Raw genomic sequence first — 20,153 nt, forward strand, 5'->3', positions numbered from 1 at the left:
GCTTTCAGCTAATGCAATGAAAAAATATACTGCTTTTCAGCTAGCATAATGCTATGCCTAGAAAATATAAGAAGCAATCAAACATCTACATCTATTAGAATAAGAAAAATCAATAAAGTGATGAGATAAAACAAATATTGTAACAGAAACAGTTTCTTTTTAACTAAGAAATGTAAATAAAAGATAAATGGGGTGGGGTAGTTTACAATAGTAACAATAATATAATTGCCAGGGAATAAATCAAAATTATAAGAATGTATATGATTTTAATAAAATTGATGTGTGTGAATAAAAAATCATATGCCACTGTGATGGAAGCTATAATGTCATAAAGGTATCAATTTTTTTATAATATGCAAGCATAATGTAATTCTACTTAAGATTCTGGTGCAGTTTTAAGAAAATGATAAAATTATTCTAAAATTCATGGAAAGAACAAATGTAAAAAAAAATTATAAATAAAATTGTTTAAAAAGGAAAGAGGAAAAGATTTGTCTAGTCATATATTTAAAGTATTATAAAGGAACTCATTTTTTAAAAGAATAACACAAGGGTAAAAAGAGAAGACTTATGGGGATTGTCTGCAAAATGTAAAAAGCAGGTATCTTTTGGCTCAATAATTCTAATGCAAGCAATTTATTGAAGAATATGATTTTTAAGGCCTGGCGCGGTGGCTCACGCCTGTAATCCCAGCACTTTGGGAGGCCGAGGGGGCTGGATCACAAGGTCAGGAGATCGACACAATCCTGGCTAACACGGTGAAAACCCATCTCTACTAAAAAGAAAATACAAAAACGTAGCCGGGCATGGCAGCAGGTGCCTGTAGTCCCAGCTACTTGGGAGGCTGAGGCCCTAGAATGGTGTGAACCTGGGAGGCGGAGCTTTCAGTGAGTCAAGATCATGCCACTGCACTCCAGCCTGGGAGACACAGGGAAGAGTCTGTCTCAAAACAACAAACAAACAAACAAACAAACAAACAAAAGAATATGACTTTTAAAACATACCCACCTACCCTCCCTCACACACCTGTTCACTAAACTATAGTTACAGGAAAAGAATGGGAACAACAGACTATAAAAGAGGCCCAATGGTTAAGTAAATTAACACAAAAATTCATGGTAAAATATCATGCTGTTATTTAGAAAGAATAAGGCAGATCTACAGTGACAGAGCTCAGAACATGCTAAAATAAAAAGGACAAAATATAGCACGCTGGCATTTAAATTCTGTTATTCCTAACAAGCCCCTTTCAATCACACCTGTGTTTATGTTAATGAGGTAACTACTGGAAATCCCCTAAAGATGGGGGCTGGCTGAGAGAAAAGCCAGCCATGTGATTAGAGGGTGGGACTTTAAGCTCCACCCCCTCAACCTCTGGGGAACAGAGAACTGAAGACTGACTTAATCACCAACAGCCAATGATTTAATCAATCGTGCCAATGTAATGAAGCTTTCACAAAAACTCAAAAGCACAGCATTCTGAGAGCTTTTGGGCTGGTGAAGAAGAATGCACCCACGTGCAAGGAGGGTGCTATACTGCAAACTCCATGGGGACAGAAGCTCCTGTACTCAGGACCTCATCCTATGTGTCATTTCAACTAGCTGTTCATCTGTATCCTTTAGGATACCCTTCATAATAAATCAATGCTAGTAAGTAATGTTTCCCTGAGTTTTGTGAGTCATTCTGGCCAATTATCACACCCATGGAGAGGGTTGTGGAAGCCCCCTTATTTGCTAAAGCCAGTAGGCCAGAAGTCAGAAGGATGTAATCTAGTAGAGGTTAGGGGTTTGGGGTGGAGAGAGTAAGCAGTGTTACAGATGAAACAAGATTGGTTATAAGTTGGCAACTGCTGAAGATAGATGAATTGTATGTCAGGGTTCATTATACTATTTACTTTAGTGTTTAAATTTCACCATAATTAAATACACACATACAATTATCAACTTTAGTATTTCATTTGCTTCTTGAAATTCAGATGCCACTAATTCAAAATGATCTCACTGTCCCCTCCCTCTTAAAAAGGTATTTGATAATAGTTGTTCTATGCAATCAACATTGATATATATATATATATATATATAGAAGCTTGACAAGTTACTCCACATCCCATAAAGTACTGCTGGCTAGCATAAACGTTAGGTTACGTTTAAGAACATATTCACCCTATAAAAATTAAGAAAAAAATGCTGGATTAGTCTATCTCATAAAGAATTATTAAAGCCCAAAATCCAGCAATGCTTTTGTCAAAAAAAGTGTTCCTCCTTCCCTGATGGCCTTACAAGTACAGCCATGGGCCACATCACAATGCTTCAGCCAAGAGAGGACCATATATATGATAGTAATCCCATAAGATTATAATACTGTGTTTTTACTGTACCTTTTCTATATTTAGATACACAAATACTTAGCATTGCATTACAACTGCCTAAGCTATTTAGTATGACAACATGCTGTACAGGTTTGTAACCTAGGAGTACATAGCCTCAGTGTGTAGTAGGCTTTACCATCTAGGTTTGGGTAAGTATACTCTATGATGTCTGCACAAAGATGAAATCCCCTAAGGACACATTTCTCAGAACACTTCCCTGTCATTAACTGATGTATAACTGTATATATAAACAGCCAGCATATAGTTGGCAATCTTTGCTTTCCAAGGATCCAAAACCACCTTCAGAAAATCTACATATACATATCATTGTCATCAGCTGAAAATTTAAAAGGCGAGTTTGAAGGAGAGGAAGATGACCACGCATCTCTATGCTTTAAAGGCCCCAAGGGCTTTTCAAGGCTACAATTAAATGTGGCTTGTTGTATACTGACTGATAGAGGAGATCTGAATTATTCCCTAGCTGGTGCTGCATTAAACCATTTTTCACTAGAATTCCTTCTTCCAGACAGAGCAATACAAGCTCTGCTGCCAGGTAAATGTCCTGGGAGAGACTGTTCTATCACGTAACAGATCAGGAAGTAAATTTTCATTTCACAGAGGAGTCCTTTGAGGCATATTTTAATTTTCCTTCTGAAAACACACCTAGTATATCCTCTTCCCTTCTAAAAATCTCTCTTGCGTGTGCGCACTCCCTCTCTCACTCACACATACACACATAGTCCATAATTAGGCTCTAGTTTAAAATAACCCATTGAAGTGGAATAATAAATAATGCACCTCATCATCGGCCTGTCGCAACCGGGCAACAGCATAACGCCTCACTGTTGGGTTGGTGTAATGAGAGGATAACAGCTCCAAGGAGTCCTCTACATCCATCGGCTTCCATTTTCCCAGAAGTTCCAAGGCCTGTTTGGCCTCTTGAGGTAGATCCCAATTAACACATTTCAAGAATTTTGTCAAGGCCTAAAATCAGAAAATATTTAAAAATTAGAAATAGCCTATTTCCTGGGATAGAGAAGGTGACTAGGCAGAGTTCCACTTGGTCCTAATGACAGAGCCACGGAGTCAGTGATAGACTCCTTGTATAAACACTAAAAGAAGTTATACATACGATCTTACAGAAGCACTGCAGGACAGAAAAAAAGCATGCTCCCTGTATCTTTATATTTTCCAGGCCAAATCATTTGCGAGCACTATGAATTTTTAAATTTGTTTTGGTTTTTCTTCATTTTGCTATTGTTATTGTAAAATACTGCAGGTCTCAAGACATGGAAATAGCTGAGGCATTTCTCACAAACTCTAAGATGCCTTAGAGAAAACCTACATTTTACAACAGAAAATACTGCAACCACTGAATGAAAGGGCCAGAAACCATTCCAGGGCAAAAATTCCCACCACTAGCTTCACTCTCGACCACCTCCCTAGAGTATGATCACCGGCTTTCACAGATACTTAAACATGAAGACTCAAACAATGTGGAGTATGTAGGTATCTCTGTGAAGTAACTACTTTAAAAGATAGGCAATCCAACAAAACCTCAAAGCACAAGCATAAAAATGGGTAAGTACAGAAACAGCAGCAAACAGTCTATGATTCGTCTGGTTGTACATCTTTCTGGAACCTCACTCCTTTGAATAGGCAGCACATGGAAATTTTCACAAGACTGTCAGTTAAGCCAATAGTCTTAGAGTATATCACTCATTGCACAGTAAGTGCTCTTTTAAGAAAGGTACACACTTCTTGGCCAGGTGTGGTGGCTCATGCCTGTAATCCCAGCACTTTGAGATACCCAGGCAGGAGAACTGCTTGAGGCCAGGAATTCAAGACCAGCCTGGGCAACATAGCAAGACCCCATCTCTACAAAAATAAATGAAAATAAAGAAAAGCATATACTTGCTTTCCATAAAAAGCAATGCTTATTGCTGGGTCTCAAAGGCAACACTTTCCTGGCTGAACCCAAGATGTTTTCTTCTTCTTTGTCTTCCTCTGTTGCTATTTGTTGAAAAATAGGTAACTTGAAAATTTAAGACTCCTGCTCTGCCCAACCAAAATCTTTTTATTAGTAAACTAATCAATTCCTCAAGAAAATGTCTACTTGGACAACAAAACACAATGTCTGTTAGTATGACACTAAATGAACCTTCATAGCCATCCCCTAACTTATTCTTGATTTTACTAAATTAAGAAAAAAGGCCTATGGAGATTGACTAGTTCAATGCTTAAATTGTATATAACCTCAGCAAAGATAAATGGCTTGCCCATCACCTCAAAATGGTGCATGAGCTAGATGTAGAACCCAGGTCCACCAATTCTCAGCCCCATACTTCTTCCACCAGATGGTACTTTGTTACCATTAAGGCGCTCCATCCCCTAGTTAGCCCCATTCCCCTTGGAGCCATTACTCTGCCAACACTAATCTCCTGAATCTATTCCAGTCCCTTTCAATTATTTCCTAGCAATATCTCCTATATCTGTCCTCAGCCTGATTTCTCATTATATCACACATCTGGAGTTGGACAGAGCCTTCTAGCTAAGAACCTAAATACCAGTTTCTCTTCGAATAATTTCATACATACTCTTAGAGAAGCTCAAGTTGGAAGTGATCTTAGCACAAATTTCCTATTGTTAGCAGAAATACCCCACAACATGAATGCCAAAAAGAGACCCAATATTTACTTAAGTGACTCGAGGAAATAATTTCCAAAATAGCCATTATATTCATCGAAAGCTAAGCCAATTTTGTTTTGTTTTGATTTTAACGACAATGAACGAAAAGACAAAAATGTCTTCATATTGCTTTTTCCAATTGGTTAGTTTCATTCTTTGAAGAGAATGAGAATAAATTTAGCTCCATATGATGTGGACAACCTTTCCAATATTTGAAGATAATTGACATACTGTTACAAAGTGGTTTTGACTAGATGATAGGACACTCTAGTTTGTAAATAAACAAATAAATAACCTTGGCTTCTTTCTCAAAACATTTCATTGCTACCACTTACCACAATGCAAACCTGTTTCATTAAACTCTCATTGCCCTTCCATGCTTCAGCCTAGTTAATTTATATGTACAATGTCTCTCTAACCCCTGTAACTCTTTATCAAAATAGAGTATCATCTACTCTAAAGCCGTCTTGTCAAAAACTCAAGTTTTACAGGAAGTTTTCAGCAACTTTCAGCTATTCCTTTAGAAGCTGGCTCAATTTTACTACTGTCATTTAAATGATGTTCTTCTAACTGCCAAAGTTTTTGTGGGCATTTTTATCTCTATAGCTGGAGTCTGTATTCCTCCAAGGACAGCTGTCCATTTCCTCTACACCTCCTGCACACCATTTAGTATAATGCTCCATTTCTGTATAGAACAAAGATTGCCCTACTAACTTATTCCATGAATTTATTTTCCACTTCTAAAATGTATTTCTAGGTTGAATGTGGAAACAAAGCTATAGTTCTTAAATAATGACAGTGAAAGCTTTTCCATTTCACAGTACATCAGCAGTCTTAATAGAAATGTGCGGGTATGTACTTATTATAAGCAAATCTTGTAGCATGCTGATGTACTCAATTCAATAACTGAAACAATCTAAAACCTAGATTCTCAGATTTATAGACTTATTAGCAAGATTTATGGAGTATGCTGCTGCCAAAGAACATAAGGCACTGTACAAAGAATTTCACAACTTTTTAATGTTAAACGTTACAAATGTAAACAGGGAGCCAATAGAATGAAGAAGAAAACAAGGGGTCAAAGAATAAGAAAGACAAAAAGTAAGAATTTGAAGACAGCAATAATAATGGCCTTTTTAAATAACCCTAGGTCTTTTAAAGATGCTTTACTGATCCATGTAGGATTAAAGAGCAATTCTCTCTCTCTCTGGAACTTCCATAGATTACTGGAGAGCATAGACTGTAGAGCCAGGGTGTTTGGGTTCCAATTATAATTCCTGGCTCCATCAATTATTACCTGATTAAATTGAAGCACATTATTTAACTTTTAAGAGACCTTTCTCATAGGCTTGCAGTGAAGATTAAGTTAATGAATATAAAATGTTTGTGACAGTATCCTATATATATAGTAAATAATTAGTTTATTATCAGTCATTATTTTTATTCTATTTCTGATGTTGACATCAAATTTTAGCTTTACTATACGTATTACTATGTTTTATTCCCTTTGATCTGAAAATCACCTGTTATCTCCTATTCTTAGAATCACAATCACCTCAGAACTGAAAATACTATATATCATATATATATTTCTAATTTAAACTTCTACCAATTAAATTCTTAGAAATTTCTATTTTGCTGCTTTTCCAATGCTTTTGATTCCAAATACTCAAACATGAAAACAACTCATTCTTTTCTTCCCACCTGCCATATATCCTTACCGATATGGTGTGGCTGTGTCCCCACCCAAATCTCATCTTCAGTTCCCACGTGTTGTGAGAGAGACCTGAAGGGAGGTAACTGAATCATGGGGGCAGGTCTTTCTCATGCTGTTCTCATGATAGTGAATAAGTCTCATGAGATCTGATGGCTATATAAGGGGGAGTTTCCTTCCACAAGCTCTCTTTGCTTGCTGCCATCCACATAAGACATGACTTGCTCCTCTTTGCCTTCCATCACGATTGTGAGGCCTCCCCAGTCACATGAAATTGTAAGTCCGTTAAAACTCTTTTTCTTCCCGGGCTCAGGTATCTCTTTATCAGCAGTGTGAAAACGGACTAATACAGTAAATTGGTACCAGGAGTGGGGTATGAACGCACAACAATACAAATCCATCAGGTTCAGGCCTAACCCCTGGTCATTTTCTACAAGTCAACTTACTTGTATAGCTCCTTCTCCATCCCTTGCCCTCCAAAACTGTTCTCTCAGTCAGTATATGAGCCTCCTAATTATGTCACTTTTTTCATTTTCTGCTCTGCTCCAATCTACCCTAGTTTGTACTCCTTAAAATATCACTTGTTAGGCTAGTGTGCTGACTCACATCTGTAATCCCAGCACTTTGGGAGGCCGAGGCAGGTTGATCACCTGAGGTCAAGACCAGGCTGACCAACACGGTGAAACCCCATCTCTACTAAAAAGACAAAAATAGCCAGTGTGGTGGCACATGCCTGTAATCCCAGCTACTTGGGAGGCTGAGGCAAGAGAATCACCTGAACCTGGGAGTGGGAGGTTGCAGTGAGCCGAGATCGCATCATTGCACTTCAGCCTGGGCAACAAGAGTGAAACTCTGTCTCCAAAGAAAAAAAAAAAAGAGAGAAATAAACTATCACTTATTAATACACATTTTCCTGCTTTAGTGGCTTCCTGTTGCCAATAAAATTAAATTCCTAAGGGTATAATTTGAGGCTCATCGCAATCTGATGCCATCTTTTCTATTTCATAACCATTCACGCAAAACTCTGTCTCCTGAACCTAACGGCCTACCTTACTCATGTTTTCCTTCTCCATAAAAAAATGATCACCAAGTAAAAAATGCTATCAAAGTCTGCTCACACTTTAAGGGCAATCTTTGTTCTGTGAAACCTTCCTTATATCACAGCACACTGCTCTTGTCATCCTCCACATTTCTATTGTATCAATAACCTATATGTTTATTAAGACAGTGACCCTTAATCAATTACGTTATACTTCCTAATTTTAATTATGTGTAAATATTCTTATCCCAAAACAGTTTTAATTTATTTGAATACAAGGACATGATACCTGAAACCTCATAGTCTTATATAATGCTAGGCCAAGAGGTGATAATAAATACTTGCTGAACTGAATTCATTTATCCCATGGGTCACCATCAACTTCTTGTCAGGAGACACAAATATGATGACTGTCCTCATGTCACTGTCTCAGAAACAGCCTTATAAGAACACTCAGTGCATCACTATTACCTTCACTACATGTGACTCTTTCAACTGCTTTTTTTCCCCCAAGCATAATCAAAAGGCATGGAATTAATTTAAATTAGTATTTTTATAAGAAGAAAGTCCATTGTAAAAGCTATTGGGTTGGTGCAAAAGTAACTGCAGTTTTTGTCAAATAGTTTTGAAAAATTACAATATTCACATTTCAGGTTCCACAGAAATTAGTCACTTCCTATATGCTATAAACTATGAATTGGAAAATACTTCATAAATTTAAATGGTAACAAATTTAATTGAACAAAGTTATTACTATGAACTTTCTGGGTACAACATCAAGTTCTGACTAGAAGGTTTTCATCTGAAATACTTAAGACAGGTCATTAAGAAAAAAAAAGGATAGAAAGACAAAATTTAATTAAAAAATAAAAAGTATAACTTTGTAAGAACCAATTTCCACCAATGTGTTTTCTGAGCACTGCCTTCTCTCTAGGAAAGCTTTTCAGCCCCAGGGCCCAAATGTCAAGTAACCAAAATCACGATTTCGGAGAGTCTGATGCTAAAAGAATTTCTTTCTGTAAATAAATTAATGGGTGGAGTATGAAAGTATCCGTTTTTCACAAAACCCATTTGAAATTATTACAAGGTTACAAATGTGGTGGTGTGAATAATTCCTTTGGTCACTTCAAGGCCTATATATATATTTGGTTTACTCCAAAGTGAGTTCTGAACACTAAAACATATTGTTCACTCTACTCCAGTGGTCATAAGAATCCTATAATATGTCCTGAGAATTGAAGTTTCATCACTTACCTTTCGAAAACTTGAAATCAACTAGTTAAGTGAAACTTGTCATACACTTTATATCACTTGAACATTTTATTTCTTTTGCACATATATAGAAGTAATTGAATTTCGGTGGGAAGTGACTACTTGTTTAAACAAATAATTTTTCTTGCAAACCTTTCTATCTAAAAAAGTTCTGCTCTGTAAATCTACTCCTATATGCTTCTTAAACCTATACATTCTAACAGGTTCAATTCAATATCTAGCTGTGTATTTTAGATGACACTGAGCTGCATTCAAGATGCAATTTCTGTGACCAAGGTTATTCTTCATTTAACACAGTATCATGACACTAACTCAATCTTTTAATAAAACACAAATCACAAACCTGTGTTTCTGTTGGTGAATATTTCCTTTTGTTCAGTGATTAAGAGAATCATACTCAAAGCTACAGTAAATTAAAAATTATTCTCTCATTCTTATTATGGATATAAAGGAGAACAAATATGATTCATTTACAAAGAACTTCTGAAGGCATCAATAAATGACAAAGCAGAAAAGCTGAAGAGTTAAGATGAGCTGCAACTGCATTTTTATCTTTATTTTAGAAACTAAAGAAAGGACATTTGGTTCCGAAAAACAACTTAAAATCGTAGTTAAAGACCATATCACAAGATTATAAAACATATCAATTCATTCATTCTCATATAAATATGTAACAGCTTCCTGAACAGATATTAATTTTCCTAATGCTTCTCTGGTCTTCCCCTAATGCATTTCAGGGTTCCTGCTAAGGCATGTGCATGATGTTGAAAATGTTTTCGCTATAATTCTCTTTTCTATGTTTTCACTGACTTTCTTTTTTGTAGATGCAAAATTTCTAATTTGTAGATGCAAGCATATTAAGAGGCAGCATGTATAAGCTTTGTGAGTCTGCACAGGCCCCCTAATCTTTCTTAGGCTCAAGTTTCCTCATCCATAGAACAGTTACAATAATACATACATTGTGGGGTTGTTATGGGATTTACAGAATTTCTGGTACATAGTATCTGCTTTAAAAATGCTGGCTATTACTATGATACCATAAGAGGTACCCCTTGGCTCTCTGTTTTAAGATTTTACAGACTATTTTTAAAACTAGGAGACAAAGTTCACAATCACATGATTGTCTCACATTAAGTATGAGGAAACTAAAGCTTACACAGGCAAAGTAATTTGCCTGTAGTCAAAAAGCTTCTTAGGGGCAATAGTAAAACTCAAAACTAAGTGTCCAAAGACTTCAGGTTAGTGATGACTACTTCACCACAATTCTCTCCCCAGAAACCTTATCCACTCCATGGTTTTATTATGGGAAGCAAATGTCTAGCTTTGACCTACCCGTTATTCCGTATGCCTACCTCTATGCTACTTCACCAACTGAATTCCCACAACTCAAATTATATTTCTCATACTCTCTCTCTAGCCACATCTCATCTAGAATTCTGTAGTTTCGTTATTATAATAGCATACATATTTTCCTAGTCACCCAGGTTCAAAGAGGTAAGAAGAAGAGAACCAGCATTTACTCTGCACCTACTATGCATCAGATACTCTACCAGGTTACTTACCTATATTATCTTACTTGTGAAAGAAAACTGTCTCCATTAGAATAATGAGGACACTAAGCTGCCAAAGTAAGTTGCCTTATCCTACCAAACAAGCGTTAAGATGTACTTCTGGAAAATGAACCCAAGTCTCTCTGACTTCAAAACCCATTCAGACATTGCCTATGAGTCAACAAACAGGTACATGTGTCTTTGTATGCAGACTTTTATAATTTTTTTAAAAAATGGAGTATCATATACACTGCTCTGTAACTTTAAAGTGACAATAATGATTTCCATGGCATTCTCCTCATCTTGATCATTAATAACAAAGCTGGTAGATAAATTTGATATATGAAAGTATTTAAGACACTCACTTTTTCTTGATTTGTAAGATAATATCTAAACTTCCAAACAAGATCTTGTTCTTCATATGTAAGTTGTTTGGTTGGTGGATAACTCACAATAATCTAAAACAGAAAAAGAAAAAGAACTAATTTTGTCAACCATATATGTCCTATATATTTCCATTTCACTTAATATTTTTCATTTATTTAAATAATTCTATACAATTATTATACAAACAAGGAAAATGTAAACGCAGTCAAGTAGGCCTTAAATTTGCTATAATTATGTGTCCAAAATGCAGTTTAAAGGAGAAGAACAGAAAGTCATATTCCACAGGTAAATATTTAACTGGAGAGTCCATTTAATCCAACCAGAAACAAGACATAGCAAAATAACAACGTCCCCTACCAGAAAAAGGAAAAATGTGCACACAATAAATTCTTTTAAAGTCAATGCATACAACAAGGCATGTGTACACACTAAGTCCTCTCTCAGGCAAGGTCTTAGGGCCAGCTTCTAAGAATACTATCTATTGACTGAAAGTATATAGTATTTGCAGTTCTGTCTCCAGAGATAATAAATTTATGGAAAGCCCCAAATGATAACAGAACTGCTGATCTGTGAAATTATGAACATGATGCAGGATTCATCAACCTGGAGAAAATGTGCATCTAAATAATTTTTAAGTGAGGTGACAGCTATCAGCTTCAACCAAAACACCCATTTAACTATTTTTAAATTAACATTGCATAATTATCTTACATTTAACTGATCTCTTGTGGCAGCATTGGGTTTGAGATCATGGTCAGAAGGTCCACTTCTTAAACTCCGGGCAAGCTTGTGGTGTTTGCTCTCAACTAAATTCTCCTATAAATTATTTTAAAATATTGACAATGTAAACTTCACCAAAAGGAAATTTCAACAGCTATTCATAAATAGAAATGGTACTTAGAAGCATTTAATAATATTTAATGTTTTATTCTGATATAACTTTAGCAGTCTTCTACATATCTTAAAAATATGTATCCTTCTCAAGACTGGGAAACTAAGTATGCCTTAAACTCCACTAGTCCCATAATATACACATGTCATTAAAGCTTCTTAAAACATCTTCCCTTCACTCTTCATATAATTCAAGGTTTCCATTTCCTCTAACCAGTCAAATATCACCATCACTGTTAACTCTCCCCTGACAACACAGACTAAAGCATTTCTTCCTCCTATCAGCTACTAATGACCCTGTGATGTCACTGTATTATCACCATAGCAGTTATTTAAGCTATCAGTCACTGATGGCAAGGACAATAATCACAATGCTTGAATATACACATCTGGTGCTATTTTACCCATGGACAAAATTATTAGTTTTAACCATACTGTCATTGCCTAAAACAAAATATAAATTTATATTATTTATTTCTTATTGCAAGTGTGAACTGTTTATGTCATATTCCTAACTTTTTTATTGGCTTTATGGTCCTTTGTCCTTCATTTTTAAGAGTTCTTTATATATCAGCCTTAATATATCTGTAATGTATGTAGTTAAGTATTTTCTCCCAGTTTGGTAACTGTCCTTTGGCTTTGTTGGTCTCTTCAGCCATGTAATTTTTAAAATTTAGTTAAATTTATCAATCATTTATTTTATTGTCTCTGGATTCTGAGTCACAGTAAAAAAGTCTTTCCTTACACTGACAGTAAAATACTAGTATGGTTTCTTTTTTTGAGATAGGATCTTGCTCTGTTGACCAAACTGGAGCACACTGGCATGATTACAGCTCATTGCAGCCTTGACCTCCTGAGTTCATGCAATCCTCCTATCTCAACCTCCCAAGTAGCTAGGACTACAGGTACTTGCCACTACCTGGCTATTTTATTTTTTGTAGAGATGGGGTCTCCCTAAGTTGCCCCAACTGGTCTAGAATTCATGGGCTCAAGCGATCCTCCTGCCTCGGTCTCTCAAAAGTGTTAAGATTACAAGCATGAGCCACCATGCTTGGCCTAGTTTCATTTCCTAACATTTACATTACAGATCCATTTGGAGTTTATTCCTATGTATGGTATGAGGTATGGATATAATTTTAGGGTTATTTTCCAAATTAATTCCATTCCTCAGCCTTAAGACTTAGTGAAAAAATGCCACCTTTATCATATATTAGATTTCCATACATACTTGGATGTATTTCTGGGCTTTTAATTCTGTTCAACCAGTATATTGGTATACATATATGTGTCAGTACCACATTATTGTAATTATAGTCTGTTTTATTGTCAGATACAGCTGTATATCATCTCAGTCCCACCCAAAGTTTACATTTAAAATGTGTTTCTCCGTTTAACAAATAACTATGACTACAGGCTGAACTGAATTTCTTCATACTTAGTGTGTGCTCTGAATATCAAAAATGTGAAATTAATTTGATTTTATACTGAAAATTCAGTGCCAATTTGAGATATATTAACTGGATTCTACTATACTATGCATAGGAACTGTCAAGGTCTTTAGAATGTTCCTACCAGATCCTCAAATGGCCTTTTCTTTTTAACTTTTTATACTCTACTTTCCCCACTGCCCATCTCTTCTTTGATATTAGGCTATCAGCCAGCCATTCCTGCTTTCATGACCTATACTTATCTCAATCATCAAGTTTTCATCATCCAATGTCCCAATTTTAATCCACTTTGGTCTGATGAGGAAGGTAACTAATCTAATTAGAAATGAATAAAATTAGAACAAAAAGAGTTGGAATGATGTAAATGAACTGTAACAGCGAAAATCATGGTATCTAGTGTGCTGCTAAAAGGAGTTTGTGCCTACAAGTTTGTAATTCTAAAGTCATCTAATTAAACTTCTTTTGCATTGTATGAATTCTTATCCTCATATCCCTGAGAGAAAGCTATCATCTCAAAAATTCATTAATAAGAAGGTATCCCACCATCATCCAAGTTACCATGTTCCAAATTGAATAGTTCCAGGGATACAGCAATCCTCCCTACTTTCCAACAAATGGGTCTCCCTAAAATTTTGATGCATTCATTCTAGATATAAAATCCTCCTGTAACATGCAAATTCTCCTTCCGTATGATGACAATCTTTCAAATACCAGTTCTGTCAAGTCTTCACTTCAAGATTACATCCCCCAAACCCGAAGAAAGAAAAAAAAAGGACTATACTGCCTAGCTCTTTCAGCAAATCAAATAAAATGGATGCCCAACCCTACTCTACCCTTAACCTTAGTTTTAGGATGTCGATATTCCTCATAAAATTCCATCAGAAACAGAGTCTAGATGCTAAAGTGAATTTATGAATCACTTTTAGGTAACAGAGGCAGTTAGATATTACTTTATTTAAAGAAAGCACATGATGTGGCTAACTCACAATTACTCTGAAGAAAAGTACTTTCATAAAACAATTTGCACAATAACTTACCATAGACATCTGGGGGTCAGGAACTTTCACTAATTCAAAACTTGTTAAAATTGGAGATGATTCATCACCATCCTAGATTACAGAGCAATAATTTTTTAAATAAAGAAATTTAATTCAATAGGAAACAGTATATGATGTACACACCAATGTATTTTAATTCTATTTGATGAACATCATTATTACCTCTAAAGAAATCCTTATCTTCTTCTAACAATATTATAAAATGCATATCCACTTTGTACCTCTCTTTGGTTGATTACAAGATTATTTTGAGAAAAACTCTAACAAAACTGTTACTAAAGTTTCAGAGATATGAGGTCTGGAAATTAGATTGTTTTGAGTTGTTCCTTTTCTTTTAAACTTTGTTCATATAATAACAGTGGATTTTTAAAAACGTGCTAATTTTCAAACTCAGAACAAGAAACCACAGACTATATGTAAAATATGACACAATGGATGTGTTGCACCACTTGCAAAAACTAAATGGTAATTTTTCAAGGTATCACAACTGAGATCCATTCAAAGGAGCAGAATTTTAAGTGTGGGGTTAATATTATTCAAATTTATACACAGCCAGAGAATTAACAACATTGTTTCTCAAAGGTACACCTGCTCAACATAATCTAAACTTGAATAATAAAATCAATCAATCATTTTTTCAGAAATAAAGCCATCCTATTTTGTTGGTATTATCACCTTTGAAGAATGTTGGCTTTTATTTTTATCCAATGCGACAAAGGCAATTCAACATAAAAATGTCACTGCCAAATATACTGGAAAAAGGCTAAACTAATTAAGGTCAAAATTCACTTTCTCATGATTGTATATCTAGCATCAAGCTTTTCTGTCAATTTCCAAATGCTAGTATGTTTTCAGTTTTAAATATGGGCAACAAACTCAGGAGAGACTGAAAGCAGGGAAGCACTGTGACTTTACTTCAGTTCAGTAATTGAGTCTTAGAGAAAACCACAAATTCCCACAGCCGTTGTTTAACAGGCTGGTTCTCAGTCACAACACCAGAAAACACATTTATCAGCCCAACTGTGACAAGTAATCTTCACTAAGGCTATCTGTCACAAAAGACAGGTGACAACAAAGTCTATTTCCATTAGATTCAATACACTGGCCCAGCAATCTTTACACTAAGTGGAAATACGACAGGGTGAGTAGACGGGCATTAATTTATGAGCAATTTTCAGGAAGTGGTAGAAAGGGGTCAAGAACCTTTTCAAAAATACTTGAAATTCTTCCAATTTCTATTCTGTTATTATTTCATCTGCTATCAAAGCTGTCTTTCAAAGGATCCTTCACATCTACAATGTTTCAAAGTACTTTCTCCATTAGCATGTTTTTGCAATACAAACTCTATGTGGGCAGAAAATACTGCTTTTAATGAAATGACATATAGTATAAAATATAAAATACGATTTTATTAAAATGCACTGGTGACAGAACAGTTTCACTCACATTTCCCTTTTTTGATCTATTTTTTCTAATAAATTAATAAACAGTGTTAAATAATCTATCCAAGGAGTACCATTTATAAAATAAAAGGCAGAAACAAGTTAACACTTCCCAGTTTTTCACTAACATGGAAGGGATATAAGTTAAAGACAAAAATATGAACAGTAACTTGAAAAAATATCATAAATAAACGGTAAAAACTCAAAACTTCATTATGAAAACCTTTCCAACAGTAATTTATAAAAGTATATATATTTTTAAAATCTCTTGTGACAGCTTTAATAAACAACAATAAAATGTAAATTTAATTTAAAAGGACTGCTTCTAATGAACAAATACACTGCATATCAGCTTGGTCTTATGCTAGAAGAAATATTAATCTATTAATCTACTACTATACCATGTATCAAAAGTCTGTCATCATTTACGCTGATTTAACATTTGTCGACTATTAACACAAGAACAGAAGACATTTTATGTGGTTTCAAACTATGCATACTTTTTAAAATTTTTTTATATTTATTTTAAATAAAGATGAAGTCTCGCCATGTTGCCCAGGTGGGTCTCAAACTCCTGGGCTCTAGTAATCTTCCCGCACAGTCAACCACAGTGCTGGGATTACAGGCATGAGCCACCATACCTGGCCTGCATACAATTATTTTCTGTAGTACTTAAATATATAATTATTTCTCAATTATATATTTTGAGTAGTACTCAAAATATGAGTATATATTTTGAGTATATATTTCTGTAGTACTCAAATGAAGCACCTTCTACAAAAATATAAGGAAGATACTTTCAAGTAGGTACATACTAAACACAGAACTCCTTTCTGTAGCATAATGGGCAAAACAAAGCAAATCTATAACTGCATATTCGTTATTACCCAGCCTGATGGTAAAATTGTTGCCTTAATTTTGCATCTGCTGTACAAATAAATGAACATTTCTGAAGTATTTCATAAGTATACGTTAGTGAGGGCCACATACAGACATTACACATACACTCCAATAACAAACTGACTCTTAACTTTCAATAAATAGCCTACCACTTAGAAATATAATTTCCCCCTTTCATTTTTTCAATAAATAATATTAGTAAGTAAAGTCATTACTTAGTGTCCTACTTGCCAATTTGCAGAACAATTAATCACAAAGTTTTTAATCACTTGCATAGTTATTGAATTCTGTAACCCAGAACTGCATTACATGAGTGATCGGCTTTTGTAATCTTGTTGTAGTTATACGATTTGATTTGTGTATACATAAACAGCTGCTGCTGACAGCTGTCTGATGCTACCCTGCAACCAAATAATTCATCCCAGCAGGAACAACAGTAATACTTTTTAATGTTTCCTCTCCCCTCTAGAGACCAAAAACAGTTCCAAGGCAAATACCTTTTCATAATAAACAATACCATATTCCTTATCATCACACTTGACACATCGAAACTCAACCATCAGGTACATGAAATTAGAACTTCGTTTTTCACTCTGAAAAAGAAAAAAATGATTTTCATGAAAAATGATTATTTTCAACATTTTCTTAAAGGATCAGTATGCATCATTTTTCCCAATTCAGTAACACACATATCTATCAGTATGCATCATTTTTCCCAATTCAGTAACACACATATCTATCAAATACAAGTCAAAACATAACACATTTTTATTTTATTATATACATGTAGTGTGTTTTACACAGCGCTATTATTTTATTACAGACAGCACTACTGTTTATTCAGTGGTGTCTACCATGCACTAATAACTGCTTTCTCAAATTGAACATTTTTGGTGTATTCAGTAGTTTGCGTTTATAATCTTGAAGGTATTTTGCATACATGTTCATGATAACTATTTTATTTCAAAAATAAAAAGAATGGTTTGTCCTTCTAACAACTATAAGCTAAGTTCACCCTTAACCTATATGACTAAACTATAGAAATCAATATATGTAACGAAAATCAAAAATAAAAAAAAGTGTGCAACCTGAGAAAAGAGGCCATTTGAGTTTACCAAGTATAGCCTTTACACGTTTCTCACAATTTATAAATGGTCTTAAAATGATCTGTCACTTGTAAATTTTTATCCACACTTTAAATATACTGCAGAATAATTACTTCTTGTTCCAACATTAAAAAAATTATTTATATAATTGTGTCCCCTTAAAATAAAAAAGCAAACATGGTCACAGGTCACTTACCAACAGGTATACATTCTGAGAAATGTATCATTAGGCAGTTTAGTCGTGTGAACATCATGAAGTGTAAACACACAAATCTATATGGTATAGCCTACTGCACACCTAGGTTATATGGTATAGCCTATTACCCCTAGGCTACAAACCTGTCACTTCAGGTTAATTCAGGTTACTGTACTGAATACTGTGGGCAACTGTAACACAACAGTTAAGCACCTGTGTGTCTAAACATACCTAAAAGAGAAAAGGTACAGTAAAAATAAAGTACTATAATCTTATGGAACCACCACTGTACATGTGATCTGTGGTTGAACGAAATGACGTGATGAGGCACATGACTGTATTAGGGTGATGATGAAGTGAAAACACAATGAAGTCTAAAGGGGTAATTAGCCTTGACCCAAAACACCTGTATAAATGGTTTTAGCTCTAATATGTAAAATCACCAGGCATGGTGGCTCACACCTGTAATCCTAGCACTTTGGGAGGCAGAGGTGGGAGGACTGCTTGAAGCCAGGAGTTTGAGACTATCCGGGGCAACAGAGCCAGACTCTACAAAAAAACTCTGAGACTATCCTGGGCAATAGAGCTAGACTCTACAAAAGACTTTAAAAATATTAGCCAGGCCTGTAGTCCTAGCAACTTGGGAAGCTGAGGCAGGAGGACTGCCTGAGTCCAGAAGTTTGAGGCTGCACTGGGCATACCAGGGCAATACAGTCTGGGTGACAGAGCAAGACCTTGTCTCAAAAGAGAAAAAAAAGAAATGATAATAAATAATAAAGGTCCGAAGAGGTTACTTACATTATTCAGCTTTATGAAACATATTATAGTCTATTTTGGTAATGGTAATAGGGCGGTAATGGTAATTTCTTTTAAAGAAATTAAAATGTGAAAATACGAAAAAGGCTGGGCAAAGCAAACTCTAACATTACATTTTCCATACCCAGTGATATCTAAGTTTAAGAAGAGAAAACATAAGTTAGTATTATGAGTAAACTTTTTGAAATGTGACTATTATAAAAATAAAAAAGTAAGCCTTTCTTCCAGTTTAAGTATATAAGAACGTATTATGAATAAATTTAGAAAAGGGACCAAATACAAGAATTGAATGTAAATGTTGTTCAACATCACTACCTTTATTTTAAAATAAAAGAATGCCAAAATCTAACTTTTACAATGGTTCACTGTAAAATTAAAAACTTCTCTCTTTCTACCTGCTGAAAATTATTTGGAGAATATAAATTAAGTAAGTTGTGGCTTATGGTCATTATAAATTAGACAAATCACAAATTGATGTCCTTCTCTCCTAATCTGATTAAAAATATAATTATTATTTCTGTTCTCTTCTAGGTGTGGAACATTAGGCCTAACATCTGGTATTTTAGAGCAAACATACAAAAAAGGAAACTATTCTTGTTACAACTTCTGGCAGGACTCTCACTGAAGCCATCTTTATTTAAACATACACACTGGCTCATATACAGGTCAAGAAAAAAAATCACTTAAATCATGTAACCTTATAGAGGGTGCAGAGTCCTATATGCACCCTCTATAGACAAGCGATAAATTAATTGAAGAGAGAACTTGCTGAAATGATTTATGGCAACTGAAGTGAAAAGCTGGTATTGTGCTGATGGAAGATTTATCCAACACTGACTTGAACATGAGCTGATATGACAGAGAATCCACCACTGAGGCATTAAGCCTGCACAGGTTTCACTCATATGATATTTAGAACATCTTACAATATCCATTACCTACTTCATGGTTTGACATTACGTTAAAATATAGGGAAGGCTGATACCTCAAATTTTCCAGTTATTAGTATAGAATTCCCAGCTACAGGGGTTAACCCTAATAATCCTACATTTGTAAGATACCTAATAATAAACAATTCTTACCAAAAAATTGTTAATTTAAAAACTTACAGAAAATATTTTGAAATAAAAGAGGGATATAACCCACCTCATTTATCATTTCTATTTCTCTAAATGTCAATCTATCCAGCCAATCTACTTTCACCATGTGTCCTTGTCGATGAGCTTTGGTGAGCTGCAGAATAAATACAATGGCGAGAATTTTAATATAGATCTAGT

At 34.9% G+C, this 20,153-nt stretch overlaps 1 protein-coding gene across 2 annotated transcripts in view; it reads right to left on the reverse strand.

The window, feature by feature from the left end:
• Positions 1-20,153, reverse strand: part of PIK3C3 (phosphatidylinositol 3-kinase catalytic subunit type 3) — a 130,151-nt gene that overhangs the window by 74,871 nt on the left and 35,127 nt on the right. For both annotated transcript variants that reach the window (XM_023207638.1, XM_023207639.2), the window contains 6 exons: positions 20,023-20,109; positions 17,256-17,351; positions 14,396-14,467; positions 11,731-11,835; positions 10,998-11,090; positions 3,168-3,353 (listed from right to left, as the gene is read on the reverse strand). In XM_023207638.1, coding sequence (XP_023063406.1) covers positions 3,168-3,353; positions 10,998-11,090; positions 11,731-11,835; positions 14,396-14,467; positions 17,256-17,351; positions 20,023-20,109 — 639 coding nt within the window. The remainder of the gene's footprint in view (positions 1-3,167; positions 3,354-10,997; positions 11,091-11,730; positions 11,836-14,395; positions 14,468-17,255; positions 17,352-20,022; positions 20,110-20,153) is intronic.

Source organism: Piliocolobus tephrosceles, chromosome 18 (assembly GCF_002776525.5).
Source record: "Piliocolobus tephrosceles isolate RC106 chromosome 18, ASM277652v3, whole genome shotgun sequence".
Lineage (NCBI taxonomy): Eukaryota > Metazoa > Chordata > Mammalia > Primates > Cercopithecidae > Piliocolobus > Piliocolobus tephrosceles.